We start from the raw sequence: 15,536 nt of genomic DNA on the forward strand, positions 1-15,536 counted from the left end.
CACATAAGACAAGGTTTTTATACACACATTATATATTTGTGTGTGTGTGTGTGTTACTGTGTATTTACTTCACTAAGCTTATCCTTATGATTTGTCTCATATTAAAAATTAAAAACGCAAATATCAAATCCTTAAATATCAACATTAGAATAGGTGTGGGTTGTAAACTTATTATTAATAAATAGTTTATTAACAAATGCATCCAAAATGCTACCTACAGCCTAAACTATTGGGGGGTAGCACCGCACTTATCTGAATTTGTTTCCCAGTTGTGTGTCAAGAAGGTAACTTTACTTACGTCACGTGTCGGGAGGGGGCGCAACGCGCGGCGCGCTCAGAGAGACGCACCAACGCCATCTGCCCCCGCCTGCAAAAATTACATTCACTTTTAAGATAGCTCGGTACAGACCCTACATAATTATACATTAGCAACTAAAATTTTACAAAAAGTATGAAGCAAAATTATTTATTCAATTAGATTTAACAACTATTAATAGTACAAATATATAACAGCATAGGTATGAGGAAGAAGTCGCATAAACCATATTTTTAAAAACTACATTGTTAGGGCATTATTAAAATAAATAAGATACCAATGATTTAATTAATGTAACCATAATTATAAGTTGATTTCAAACTGTTTTTAAATAGTTTACGATTTTAGTTGTATATATTCAATATTTTAAAAGACTTAATCACTCTAACATACAAAAACGTGAGCTATAAAAAATGTTTCAGAAATATTAAACCTAATTCTAAAAACAAAGGCACAAACTCTAATGTCTGTCGAATATACATCTTAATAATTAAAAATATACATATATAAAAGCAGCCATCATGCTTAGGTTCATTTTTCTGGGTCACCACAAATGAAAATCATAGTGCATGTTTAATTAAACTTAATGAATAGCAATCCACAATTGTATTCCTTATTTCACTGTTGCCTTTTAAAAAAATAAATATAAATAACACATTTAAACTTGGATAATATTTATAATACATGAGACCGAGTTGAAGTCCCAATTATGTGCAGCTAAATAAGAATTGTTTCCGCTGCTTGACAACAGTTACTCAACATATATTAGCTAGAACAATATCATGCCTTCTTCAAAATGGTAAAACCTAATCAAGTGAAAACAAATTCAGTGATCATCAGCATATGTGTAAGCAACTTTGAGATAGGCCACCTCTTAATCTAGTGTAATAAATAATGTTATTTTCAGAGGTTTCAGAGGTTTCGAGAGGTATACCTAAGGTAAGTTAGTACAGTGGTTGGAGCTATACAAACTTAGCACTATGCCACACATTCTAATGAAATTGTGAATATTAATAAATAAACACAGTTGTCTATATACAAAGGTAATAAAAATTCCTTACTCCACCTACATATTTTCTATGTATCTATAAAAATTTTATGATAAAAATATGACCCTCATTTGTCATCAGTTCTAAATAATTACAACATCTTGTTGCTTTATTGTGGAGAAAACAAAAATATTACGTAAGAGTCCAACAAAAAGTATTAATTATTTTTTAGGAGGACGGGAAAGTAATGTCACTTTCTTAAGTTGAATTCACACAACTACATTTTTAGCAAGTTTTTATTTGTAAACAACAATATATTCACCTTTGTTATCAACAACCTTTTGCCTTCTAGTATACATCTTCCAAGGTTGTAATGAGCTACCAAATGACAATCAAATATTGATATGCACAGAAACGACATTACTTTTCAGTCCCCCTAATAATTTACACAAAAGCCAAATCATAATACAACTTTACATATTGTTAGTTTCAAGGTTATATAGTATAGTTTTAAGAATAATATTATTAAATATAGATAAATTGAGATAAATGCTTAATTTTAACTAAAACCAAAATTAATTATTTACTGTTTGAATTCATTGACTCCCTATAATTTGCATAGTTTTTAAATTGAAAAAGTAACATTTTGCTATGAGCCTCCAATGTTCAAAAAACACTTAATATTTTTTTAAGAATATGTATTATCATTACTACTTTAATTAAATATATTTTAAATGAAGATAAACAATGATTGTTATAAACATAATTAATCTTTGAGCGTTTATTGCTTCTATGAGCTCAATATAAATACATAAAAAATTAAATTACACAAAAAAAAATTGTATATATTTTGAGATTTTAGGGTGTACAAACTTCTACTTAAATATATTATCACAATTGTGATAACTGGCATGGATTTATGTATTCGTACATTTTCATTTTCGGAATTGAAAAGAACTTGAAGAAATTTTAAATGTGTAAAATGAATGCAATTATTATAGAAAGTATCTACATAGAATTGGAAGCACAACACAATGTAGCTTAAGATACGATTTAATTAACAAAACCAATTAAATTGATAACATTTTGACATAACAACAAGAAATTTATCGTAACCGCAGGTAGAAACATTCTAGCATATTTATTTTGCAATTTTCAAATTCCAACTATTTTATAAAATTGAACATCGATTAAGGATAATTAAGAAGATGGTAATCGTATCATTAATAATAATTTTAACAGATGATTATACGAGGCGATTAATGTCTGTAATATCAAACTAACTTTCCGTTAATACTATACAAAACGTAATTAAATAAAACTTTATAAACATTACTTTGTAAATTGGAGCTTACCATTTTTAAGTCCTTTATTTTAATTTTGCAATTTCTCATATACAAATAAATACAAGATAATTTTAAAATACCACAACAAATCTCCCACCCGCAGCCGCTTGCAACATCATTGAAACCACAGATATCAAATAAATATACAGCATCCAAAACAAATGGGACGCGAGAGTTGACAAAAATTATTTTTAACTAATACTAAGGATTCACGATAATTTTTATATACTAATAACAATGATATTTAGATATTCTTAATTTAATACAAATACACCAGAATTTGTACTTCTTGTTGTTTCTAGGTTTTCTGGTTATTTAATTACAATGTTAATTTTAATATGAACGTTTTTATTATATACAAATTTATTATTTATACCAGAAACCGCATTAAACAACAATTATATTATAAAAATGATACTTACGAGAGATTTATAAGTAAATTGTAAGTAAACAAGGCCAATGTTATTTAGACTCTTATCGGGCTGTTAATAATATCCGCCGTATTATCATACTTTCTTTTACGTAGTTATTTTTGTTATATTCTTTGTGGAATATAATATATACCTGATGATGTGAATAAACTAAGTGAAATTTTTTTTATTAAATGCTAGATCAAAAAATAATTACAATGGATAAAGCACAATTTTTTTTCTTACAATCGTTGTATGCGTGAATTGTGATTTATTCTATAAAAAATATACTTGCAACACATGACAGAATTCTGTCAGAGATATATACATTTTATGTATTTTCTAAATGCTGTTTTGTAATAAATATTAACTATTTAAGTCAATAACTGTTAAGGTAACACCTCATATAGATTACACAAATTTTAGAGGCATCGATTAATTCATCTTTCTATTATATTTATAATTTGGTTGTGATGTAAGAATAAAACAATCAAAATATTTTTTAACGATTTCCTATGTTTTATTTTTAAAGGATTGCGGTGAAAATAAAAGAAACTAAAATGTGTTTATTCATATTTAATCATAATTTAATTTTTCTTTCAGATGTTGAAGTTCAATGGGTTAGTAATTTGGAGGTTAGGAACCAGAGCAATGATAAGAAAATACTCAAGTCCCAGTGCTACTGTGATAAAAACAGAAAAATTTGAATCCCCGAAGAGCATTTCTGACAAAAATCCTAACAACGGAGGACCAGAAGGCAAAGAAAATGGGGGTAAGCTTCATACAATTGCAAATGTTCTGTAGAAAAGGCCCTTGATTATTTCAAACCACCTCTACACCTGTAGGTGTGAAGTACTAAGGCAAAGCCCACTACTTTTAAAACACAGTTTCCATCGTCAACACAGTAGAAATAGCAAATCGGCAGGCTTGCATCTTCACTAATTGAGTAGAGAAACTATGTACCAATATAGGCTACAATAGTAACACAGTGAATTAACACTGTCTGACCTTGCTGTATTACTGCTGCTAATAATTTAAGATTTTTTATGTGTCATTATTTTATGTTTGATATTCATATAAAATCTATTAAGGTGATGCACTGAGCATCACAAATATGCAATAGAAATATTCTTCTCTTCATTTTAATTATTCATTTGTGGTCAGAAGGCATTTCTGCAGCGCCACAGCTATTTGGGCTGCAGGTCGGATGGTGTGCGATCGGCAACAACAGTGTTAATGTTACATTACTTTAGCTCCAAGCAACAGGAATGTCTTACTGGTACTTGAGAAGGGTCCTCAACTGTTAACTAACTTTCGAAATTTTATTGTGCCTATAACATGCCCTACACATTCGTGAAAATCGTGTTAATTTGCCGCCCAATCCGGCTGTAAATATTGTTGTCTGCAAAGGGCTAGTAAATTTTCTTACCATCTTCATAATCTTTGAGATAATAGGCTTCCTGTATAACATAGGCTTCCACAAGCTATAATTTAAACAGGTTACATAATAACATAATGTATATGATATGTAAACATGCACATAAACAATATGGATTGCAAGTTTTTCTTATAAGCAACTGCATATTTTGTAATAAATTTAAGAGTTTAATTGAACAAAAAATTGCAAGAAAACTTATACAGTGTCAAGGATTTTTAAGTGATGACGAAGCTCAGGAATGAATTGCTTTACTACTGTATTAAAGATGTAAAAGTGATGACAAAAGACAAGATTAAAGATGAAGAATGCTAATGTATGGGTATCTAATTGATTCTACTTCCTATCAAACTGGGCTCTTCTAGCATTCTTTTCGTAAAAAGTACACAAGTGTTGAAAATGAATATATTTATTCCTATTAATATTAGAATAACAATTGTCAGAGTCAATAAAGTGTATTAAAAATTGAAATCTGTGCGTTAAAAACTTTACTCTGGTAGATTGTACACTAGTAACATCAATGATGTTCGAAAAGGGCCTATACTATGTTGGTGTATTTTGTTGTGACTAAAGGGTGGTGTAGGCTAGTGAAGCAAGAACTACTCCTTAGTTCAAAGCGATACTGGCATCTCTTTACCACTCCTGCATGAATATGAGCAAATAGTTAATGTTAAGTTAGTATGATAACTGCATTATATTTTTCAGGATTAGTGGCATCAGTATTTGCTTCACTCAACTCCTTGGATAATGAAGTCAGTAGCAAGCCAAGTCCAAAATCTGTGAAGCTTAACCGTAATCAGATATTAGATAATGAAATCGCTAAAGCAGATGATGTGAACAGTTTACTGGTAGTAGCTGAAAACCCTGTGGTATCTAGACGACATGCATTAAAGGTAAATATTTACTTTGTAGGTGTTAGGTCCATTGCATTGAAGGGTGTGAGATCGGTTAGACATATTCATTTAACTTTTTACTGTACATTAAGATACAGGAAGAAAAATTAAATCAGAAAAAGACAAAAGAAAAGAAGAACAAATAGTGGTTTTATCATAAATAGTGTTTTCTTCCAGACAACCATTGAATGGCTTTGGTTACTAATAAATAAAAATATTATATATACAAGGAGATGGATATACTATGTACATAAATATTGCTGTATAGAATATTCATAATATGCTTATTATAAAAATATAATTATGTAATATAACATACATATATAACAGTGACAACTTGTCAAGCTTTACCAGCCTTTTGAAAATAATAAGATTTTATGTTTCTCATGAAGCTGGCAACTCATTGCACAAATGTGGTACCTGAAAAGTAAATGGGTTGTCAGAAATTAGCAGTACAAAACAATTAATAATGTAATTTGTCTTTAAAACCCCAATTATAAACAGTAAAGAGCTATCTGACAAGTTCTATGTCTTAAAAGTGTGTAGTCAATAAGAATTAATATAAAAGAAACAATTTGAATTATTTTTTATATTGTAACAAAGATGTAATACCCTTGTTTTCATGAAAGAATCTTACAGCTTGACTGAAATGTTTATATCTTGGTGTCCTGTCTTGTCTTGTGGGAAGATTTTGCAACCTTTTTTATAGCCTCTGTTTTTTTGTGACATCTCATGCTCCTCTGGTTGTTGGTGGACAGGGACAATATTTTCCTTGATAATTTTTTCACTTAATTATCTTATATTCATGTTCATCTTTTGTCCTTCTCAATGTCTTTTGCATACTTTATTTTCATGAATTGATAAAACCATTTTTATCGATAAGAGGGGGTTCATAAAAGGTATGGTTTTGTAAAACAAAAGTTGCTTCTTATACTGGTCATTAATTATGAGGTGATTGAAAATAAAACTGCTTTTAAAGATAATTATTTTAATATTTAGGAGCAACAAACATTAATACAATTCTTATTAAGATTACAAGATTTTTAGTCAAGGTTTAATTTTGTTTTCTTTTTGAGAAATTTTCTGTACCTGTCCACTGCACATAAGTAGGTTTAAATTTATTTCATAGTTAAAAAAATTTCCAGATGGTGTCAATTCTCTCAGATTGGTCGGGTAAAAAAAAAGTTAAAATATCTGACTTTGAAAGGGACCCTCGTTTTTTGAAGCTGTGTAGAATTCTGGCCCGTTCTTCTTCCAAAGACATGTCATCTATAACGGTCACAGAAGATTTGAATACAGTGCTAGAAATCACTGGAGATGATGAAGCAGCCAGACTAATAACTAATTTGTCATTACCACAAATGATTAAGGTAAGTATTGTTAATGAGATAATGATCTTAGAAGGTTTAGTTTATAAATGTGGAGCCATAAATCATTTTGCATGCCTGGATAAACCGAATTATTTATAAAAAGCATGATTGGAAATAGGTGTAAAATCTTTAAATGTCTCAACATATAGTCCATTTGCAGTGAATTAATGCACAGTACACTCTATCCAAAAACCAAGTTTCAAAATTAATATGTAATAAATAATGATGATACAGTCTTGTTTTGTATTGTATATGGTGGTTTCCATAACCACGAGAAATCCCAAGACCAAGCACGGACAGGGATCTTAACTGGTGTCTTGTCTTTGTGGGCTGGTTTCCTTAACCAAGTGGCACTGCACTCATTTTGTGTCGGAGTTGGACTTACTCAAGCCAACCCAACTCCTCGAAAAATTCCAGCAGACCCTTGATGTTGCCGGCGACCTTGGGGAGGCACCTCGGTAATCCGTGATGGGCAGCACTGCAGTGTGCTACCCTCGTACCAGACAAAACCAGACAAGACTAGGCAAGACCATACAAGACCAGACAAGACCTGACAAGAATTACTGCGTATTAAACTTAATTATCATTTACTATCTATCCCTGCCAACTGTGGAGTTATGTAATGGTAGAAGTTATTAGTCAGTGCATTCCAGTACGAAAACATAAATTAATGTCACTTAAATGTACTGATTATACTAAAATCTATGAGGTTCTGAAGATATGAGGATCTAAGACTATGTTCAGCGCTGATCCTACGGCTGATATGATGATAATAATGAATACTATTTTATATGAAATTTTAATATTAATATTCTAGGTAATGAAAGCACTGCACCAGAAAGGTCGTCGCAGCACACCACTCCTAAGAGCTGTCTCTCACAATATAACAAATCATAATGAGTCATTGGACTTGAAAAAGTCTGCAGATTTGCTGTTCGCAATGGCAGCACTAAATTTCCCTGACCCACCTCTCATGGACAAGATTTGCAAGTAAGATATATATTAAACTAGCTTTGCCTGCTACTTCATCCATGTAGAATTAAAAAAAAAGTTTTTTTAGTTTTTAAGAATTTTTCTTAAATAAGTGTCCAAGTTACTCCGTTATTACGTCATCTATCTGCTAGTATAAGTCCCTTCGAAATCGGTAAAGCCATTTGAAAAGGTTATAAAAAGTGTTCTCGAATGATCTATTGTGGTTCAACTATAGATATTTCAAAATCGATAAAATATACAATTTAAGACAATAATATATTAGTATATTTATGAAGAATTTTTTATAATAAAATACTCGGATTTAAAAAAAATCTTTATTATGATTTTGCAAACCCTACCACTGTCAGTAGAGATATCTTTATCTGTAGAAAGATTACTTTGCAAATTTTTGTTTAATAAACATTTTCTTCTAACTCTTCGTCATATAGACACCCATTGGAAGGCATATGCCTACCCCAAAGATATCTATGGAAGGATGTAGCAAAACCGTCACAGCAAGTATAGTATGCAGAAGATGCTGCTGCCCACCCTCTGGAAACTTGTTGTTAATAACTGCAAAGAGAGAATCATATTAGATGCTATCTCGGTAATTGAACATGTGACCTATGATCACATGTCTTAGTCCTCTACCGCTGACCTATTACTGCAGTTTTAAATTTATATACCAATTTATATTGCATGATAAATATTGCACATCGACATTTGGAAAAATACAATCGGCTAATTTCGTCTTCGTAGAGCGTTATCTTTGTCGCACGAAATACAACGACTGACAAAACGTCACATATAAATTAACCGATGGTCTCTTTTTAAAGGTGTGCAATATTCATTGGCGGGTACTGGTACATTCATTGAGCCAATTTTCTTCTGACATTGCGTATGGTACATTTAAAGTTTATCTCTATTTCCTTTTACGATTATTTAAAAGGTAAGAGAAGAATCAGGAGAACAATTCTTGAAAATTCAGAGATATCACATGGGAGCGTATTGTAAAACCGCACAGTTTCTCACAAAAGACATTACATATCGATCATTAAGTAAGTTATGTGTCTTCTACTATGAAAATTGTTTTATAATTCCAGTGACGTCATAAATAGTTTACAATCAAATAAAGACAAACCTGCAGTGGTGAACTCGATAGTGGTGTCACTTGGCCTGCTGCGATATCGTCATGAAGCAGTTCTCATAGCCATAGCGGACTGGATCCAGAGCCGTAAGGCTGTGTGTAGGGCAAGCGATATAGCTTCAGCTATCATAACCTTCGGCACAGTTGATTTTGTGCCGCCACAATGTGAGGAGCTGTTCCAGGTGTGAATTTATATTGTTTAATTGATTTATAGCGCTTAGAACATATGGTCGCTGGTGTCCGAAGGTCTTGGAGAGAGATGAAGGCTACAGAAATGTCAACACAGCGTAAGACGTCATAAGACAAAGTTGGATATAGACTGCTTCCAGCATGTTGTCGTGCTACAGGATATTTATGGGGAAAGCCTATATCCAGTAGTCATACACCTTTAGCTGTAATGATGAATTGGTTCATTAACAAAGTCTAGATATTTTTTAGAAAAATGCATCAAGCCATTTTTTATTCAATAATGAGCTGGTTTAGTATATGCCTAATAAATTTAGTAGCAAAATAAATTTTTGAAATATAATTTTTATTTTGGTTACATTTTAATAATCGGTCCAGATTACATAAAAAGATTGTTTAAATAAAGAACAGGTGTAAAATCTGTTTAAAGCAATGTTTTCCAACCTTGTTTATGCAATACCCCTCCTTAGCCTTTATAAAATCATAATTATTTAAGAATTTGCTTTTAATGTTAAATTTGACCTTAATTATTCCATTTAATTGGATCCGAGTGCAAGGTTTAAATATATGTCGGGTTTATTTTAAAAATTATCCTGCTTAAAAATAAAATTGCCCCTTTTGTGAGGCGTGGGCCCCATATTGGGAGATATTGGTTCAGGATATTTTTATTTATTGTCTATATACTTTTAGTTTAAACATGTTTTTAGCATCCATGTACAAATTATCAAATACTCTTCGTATTTGTCAGATTAAATTGCTCCAACTACTGTGTTTTGAACATCTTTGAAAGTCATAGGAAAATAAATTTAACATATTTCGTGGATTCTCTGGTGGATTCTCTCAGATCAGGCTGCATTTGGTACTCTTAGGGCTTTTATATAGAAATTTAATTTATGTAGAATTAAATTTGATATTTTAAAATGAGGACTTATTATTTTGTGCATAATATTATTGTTGTAAATATTTTTTATACAGGCTGCATTATCGTTAAAAGAAGAAGACCTGGTGAAACCGTCGTCCTGGTTGGATCTCGTTTTCTCACTCCTGACTTTGAACCAAGCGAAGAAAGAACATTTGATATCCACACTTCGGCCAGAGTTCATTGATAAATTGTTAGCTGCTGGTGGTGAGTAATTTTTTGATCTATGCTTAGACAGGTAATATATACGCACACACATGCCTATACATACGACTAAGTACACATATGCAGGCACACATGCGTACATACATATACACACACAGACAAACCTAAGCACAGGTCCTCATACACTTAAACACACATACACACAAGTACATGTCCATGTGCACCCATATTTGAAATTAGAATCAAATTGAGATCATGTATGACATACTTCATTTTTAAAAATAAACCTATGGAAGTTCGAAACTGTATCTAATCTAGGAATTGCCTAAAATTCAATCTGAATTCAGTTTTTTTTGTGAAAGTCTTTCTATGTCACCAACTTGATCATAATAAATCAGAAAGTTGTGTTCACATTGACCACTTTAAGTAAGACTATATGACGAACACGTAAAATAAATTTTGGAAGGATTCCAGATTATATTATCTGCATATACCAATGTGCCTATAAGCTATTTACGCAAGTTTTCTTTGCTATACAAAATAATTTGTATTTTGTAGAATATTTAAGTAATTTTTAAAAGTATATATTAACTAAGAAGGGTAGTTTATATTTATTATTTGACATTCTACGGTTGAAATAAGGAAAATAAATAAAATCACAAATCACTTTGAGTTTGTTGTTAATTATTCTCAATAGATGGCGCTTTACGAACTACCAAACTTAATTTTAAACCGACAAATATAAATTATTGTAATGATCTAGTACAGTAAAGCTATTTTGACCTTGACTTCGACCTTCAGAGATTCCAATTCCTGCACGGAGGAAGCTGATGGCCATCGACGCATATGTCGGCTTCCAGTACCCAGATCATAGCCAGCGCTTACTCGAGGATGTGGCTGTGGGCGTGCCCATCGTCTACACTAAGGAGAAGGCCTTCTACGTGCAAAGCATAATGGACACTTTCAAGAGTCTGGTATCAGCGGAGGCTTTTATGAAGAAGGAGTGCTATTCTGGAATGGGATTCCTGTATGGTTAGTTATTTATTTTTTTAATACTATACTATTAGCGAAATACTTGACTACAGTCCCCAGTGGTAAATATTGCACATCGACCTTTGGAAAGAGACAATCGGATAATTTCGGCTTCAAAAAGCGTTATCTCTGTCGCATGAAGTACAACGACCGACAAAATGTCACATAGGTAGTGTGGGATAGAGATAATCCTTTACGAAGCTGAAATTAGCCGATTGTCTCTTTCCAAATGTCGATGTGCAATATTTATCGTCGGGTACTGTATCATGTATATAACGTATATAAATATATTCTAAATATACATATAATATATACGTCGTGTTGTTGTCGAGTCTTCTTTATTAATGTAGTTTCTACCGCGCGGAGCCCCTTTTAAGCATTTACGTACAACTAGCGCCACCTGTCGACGCTATCCGAAACTCCAACATACGGACATTTATATGTACGTATAGTATTTTTATAAATACTAATATGTTCGTTTGAACAATTAATTTTTATCTTTACATCACCTTAGGTTGACTGGTAGAGAATGCTTGAAGGTATTAACTTTGCCATTACAAAGGATGATTAAAAAATATTTATTAGTAGTCTTGTACACAGTCACTTTTTATATGTTTTGTCACTGCTTGATATATGTTATATTTTTATTTTGTTTGATTTTAGACGCCGAATTTGCCGTCGACTCTAAATGTCATCCGGTACCATTGCAAAAGGCGGAAAATAACAAAAGGTTAGTAGACATTGTGGTATTCTTCCTAGGGTCCATAGTCCTTAGAGATAACGAAGGCTTTAGTGGAAATTGGTAAATTGATCAAACTTAGCCCATATTTATACCGATTCTTAAAACTATGAAAACAACATTCAACCAATAAAAACCGTCGGCCAATCACAAAGCGAGAAGACTAGAACACTCTCTTTCGCTCAACGTAAATATAGTGATTTACAGTGTGGGATTCCCCTGTTTTATGCAACACTAACGTTGACATATTGTAGTTCCTACAAGAAAACAAAAATAAAGCATCGATACCAGTACAGTAGTGATTTAGCGTTGAGAGAATGATCAATCGTTAGCACTCAGCTAATGGTTAATGTGAACACGGCTTTACAATTTTATTAGTCTCATTTCAATGTTCAAAAGGGTTAGTGTGTATATATAACTATTTTTTTACGATGGTTTTATTCTTCGTTTGATATTTAACCACCTACAAGAACGGCGATGATTATGTTCGTTTTATATGTATGTTATGGAAATATTTACTTGTAGTAAATTATAAACCTGTGTCCACGATGACCAGTTGAAAAAAATCATTCGAAAAGAACTCCTTAACCAAATGACGTGGCTGTGTGTCGTTCTCTCTGTGTTTGGCACTAATCGGTGAAACATTGATCCTGAAGATGCCCCGTGGAGGGGTGAAACACGTGTTGAGTGATTTAGCGGTGGTAGTTGTGTAATTCAAATCGTTTGCCGCATGCGCATTTATCAGCGGGCTGGCGGGCGGTGCACTTTATTGCACGACTACGACTGCATGTGCGGAATTAGCTATATATTGGTCCTTTTCTTACTGTCGTTCATGAATCTATATATAGAACATCCACTACTGGGCAGACTATATGGCATTTATGTAAGCAGATAGACGACCCCCTTCCAAAACAAATGCCCCCCCCCCCCCAAAGGTCATTACGATGAATGGTCTGGAGCTATTCACATAACTTCTTGCGACCATAATTATGTCGTCAGTTATTATGGGCGACTATATCAGCGACTAAGCGTAGAACTTGAACCTGAGATGTTAAAATATTGTAGATTGATTTAATTGAGCACACTCCGCTTACTCAGGTGAAGATGAACCCAAATTCTCAGCTAAAATAATGAGGACCTCAAATACACTTACTAAAGATCCAAGGATTCATGGTAGGGTCTATAAACCGCTGTAACTGCACGGTAATTTCCCTTTACAGCCTCTCGTTCCCCCTATCTTAAATCTATGACAGGGACTTAAATTTCAAATAATTTTTCAGTTAAATTTTTTATTAGCATTTTCTTCTGTCATCCTTCATAAGTTCTTTTACTATATCTTTCATTGTTTTAATTCTCTTCTATGCTCTTTTATTTTAATCATAATCTTTACACACATAGCCTCTTCTTTTGTCGCTTTTTTTTAGTATTACAATTTCATTCACAATTTTATTATTTTTATCCTCATATCAATAATAATTGTTTTCTTTATTTAGCTTTCTTTACTGTTCATTATGGAGGCGTTGGTACCACTTTCTATACTTACCTCCAGCTCCACTTCGGACTCCCATATTTCCTTTGCTAACACGGATCAGCCTGTAATTGCGTGCACCACGATCTGGTCCACCACTGGGTCATAGTTACACAAGCGACTCTCCTTGAGATTAAACTTTTGGACAATTAGCGTATCCCCCATGTCCCGTGGACTGGGCCAGAATCGTATCCAACTCCACAGTGCGCGGTTGGTCGACGTTACTTTGGAGACAGGATTTCACATCACCCTGTGTTCAGAATCTAATGACATGTTTCCACAGCGTTCACAGGATAGCAGTTCTCGGGCTGGACTACCACGATATGACGCGGAAGACGGTCGTACCTTTGGGTGTCAACCAGCTGTATACCAGGCTACTGGAGATGAAGGTGAGTGGGAGGTGAAGGAGAAGTGAGGTCAATGTTTTAATATTTTCTTTTGTATCTTCAAGCAGAATTAATAATATACAAAGGACAAGATCTCTTACTGGTCACTGTGAATTAGTCTTTCTAAAAAGAAACGATTTGATTGGATATGTTATGTAGCTAGGAAGGTGGATTTTGATGTGTACTCTGAACATGAATAAATTATAGTTGTTTAATTCAGTTCAGAAACAAGTAGTAAAAATCTATGAAATGATTGTCCGATTATTAAAAATTTTGCGGACGCAATGAAAATATAAAAGGTTGATTACCAGTGGTAAGTGGTAAGAATATAACCGCTGAGCTGGTTATTGTAACCAAGTTCTAGTAAAAGTCTTCAAGTATAAAAAGGCTTATTCAAAATTTTTTCTAGGGTTTCAAAGTGCTCCATATCCCGTACACCGAGTTCAACCCCAGAGACAACCTGGTGACGCGGGTCCAGTACATCGAGAAACGGATTAAGGAGGTCATCGGCACCAAACCCTTATAGTTGGCCGGCCAGCTCTGTGAATATTCTGTACAAATGTAGATGAATTTGTTCGCTATTGTTACGCTCATTAAGTTCATTTTACAATGACTTTGTATTTAACCTGGTACGATTGGTAGCAATGTCGTTTTGATTAGAACGAGATGGTATATATTGTGTTTCCTTCTTAGATTGTTCATTCATGTATAGTTGAATTATAACTTATCTTACATCTTTAATCAATCAACCTGTATAACTATACAGGTTGATTGATTAAAGATGTAAAAGCTTTTAAGTTCAGTTTTTACACCAATTACCAATCACCCTGTACAAGGTGATTGCTCTGTACTATCTTTTCTTAAATTATTTTTTCTAATTGAATGCCTTCTGGAAGTAAAAAGTCTGCATGGACAGATAGTAAATAATAAAAAATTCTGTATTAATATGTAGCAATCTTAATTTTGAAAATGTTGTAACTATATTATCAAAAGGTTATTTATTATTTCTGAAACGATTCATTTTTACATAGGGCGAACCATATTTTAACTGACAGCAAATGAGCGATACATTCACCGGTTTTACTATATGACTTACTTTTTGTTCGTTGATTGAGATAGAAAATATGGTAGGTTAAAAGTATAAACCATATAATGTTTATTTAATATAACTGAAATCATCATGAATAACATGACTTAAACGTAGTGGATAGGTACGACCTCTCCCCCATAACAATAAATTAATGTACAATTTTCTTAAATTAAAGAAAAAGTTATTAGAGTACCCGGCGATAAATATTGCATATCGGCCTATGGAAAGAGACAATCAGCTAATTTCGGCTTCGTAGAGCACTATCTCTGTCCCACACTACCTATGTGACGTTTTGTCAGTCGTTGTATTTCGTGCGACAGAGATAACGCTCTACGAAGCCGAAATTACCCGATTGTCTCTTTCCAAAGGTCTATGTGCAATATTTATCGCCGGGTATTGTACATACTGACACCATTATAATACAGGGTGGGATATTAAAATAAGATTTTAAAAAATCTTAGAAGAATACGAAGCTTAAGTTTAGAGAAGTATTTTTAAATAGCATCACTAAGGTGAACATATCTTCAAGAGTGTTTTTGAGTGTGGCAATTGTCGTCGGTTTATTAGTGTAAACATGGCTCTGGAACTCCCCTCTACCGGTACCCGGTGCTAC

At 32.8% G+C, this 15,536-nt stretch overlaps 1 protein-coding gene across 1 annotated transcript; it reads left to right on the plus strand.

Annotated features, from left to right (window-relative positions):
• Positions 1-3,365: 3,365 nt before the first annotated feature.
• Positions 3,366-14,574, plus strand: LOC137924734 (FAST kinase domain-containing protein 4-like). Its single transcript, XM_068768155.1, has 11 exons — positions 3,366-3,455; positions 3,665-3,833; positions 5,202-5,389; positions 6,535-6,759; positions 7,577-7,749; positions 8,835-9,060; positions 10,040-10,190; positions 10,950-11,180; positions 11,844-11,910; positions 13,731-13,836; positions 14,243-14,574. Exons 2-11 carry the CDS (start codon positions 3,665-3,667, stop codon positions 14,357-14,359), a joined length of 1,653 nt encoding a protein of 550 aa, XP_068624256.1. The 5' UTR covers positions 3,366-3,455; the 3' UTR covers positions 14,360-14,574.
• The last annotated feature ends 962 nt before the right edge of the window (positions 14,575-15,536 follow it).

The sequence above is a fragment of the Battus philenor genome, unplaced genomic scaffold, assembly GCF_028537555.1.
Source record: "Battus philenor isolate CCGP_79_NKW_IND1 unplaced genomic scaffold, ilBatPhil1.0.hap1 SCAF_10, whole genome shotgun sequence".
Taxonomy (NCBI): Eukaryota; Metazoa; Arthropoda; class Insecta; order Lepidoptera; family Papilionidae; genus Battus; species Battus philenor.

Bases quoted from the DNA above. Each gene is read 5' to 3' on its own strand.
- LOC137924734 (XM_068768155.1), top strand. From the start codon at position 3,665: ATGTTGAAGTTCAATGGGTTAGTAATTTGGAGGTTAGGAACCAGAGCA. The intron at 3,834-5,201 runs GTAAGCTTCATA...TATATTTTTCAG, and splicing joins AGAAGGCAAAGAAAATGGGG to GATTAGTGGCATCAGTATTT. The intron at 10,191-10,949 runs GTGAGTAATTTT...TTCGACCTTCAG, and splicing joins TAAATTGTTAGCTGCTGGTG to AGATTCCAATTCCTGCACGG.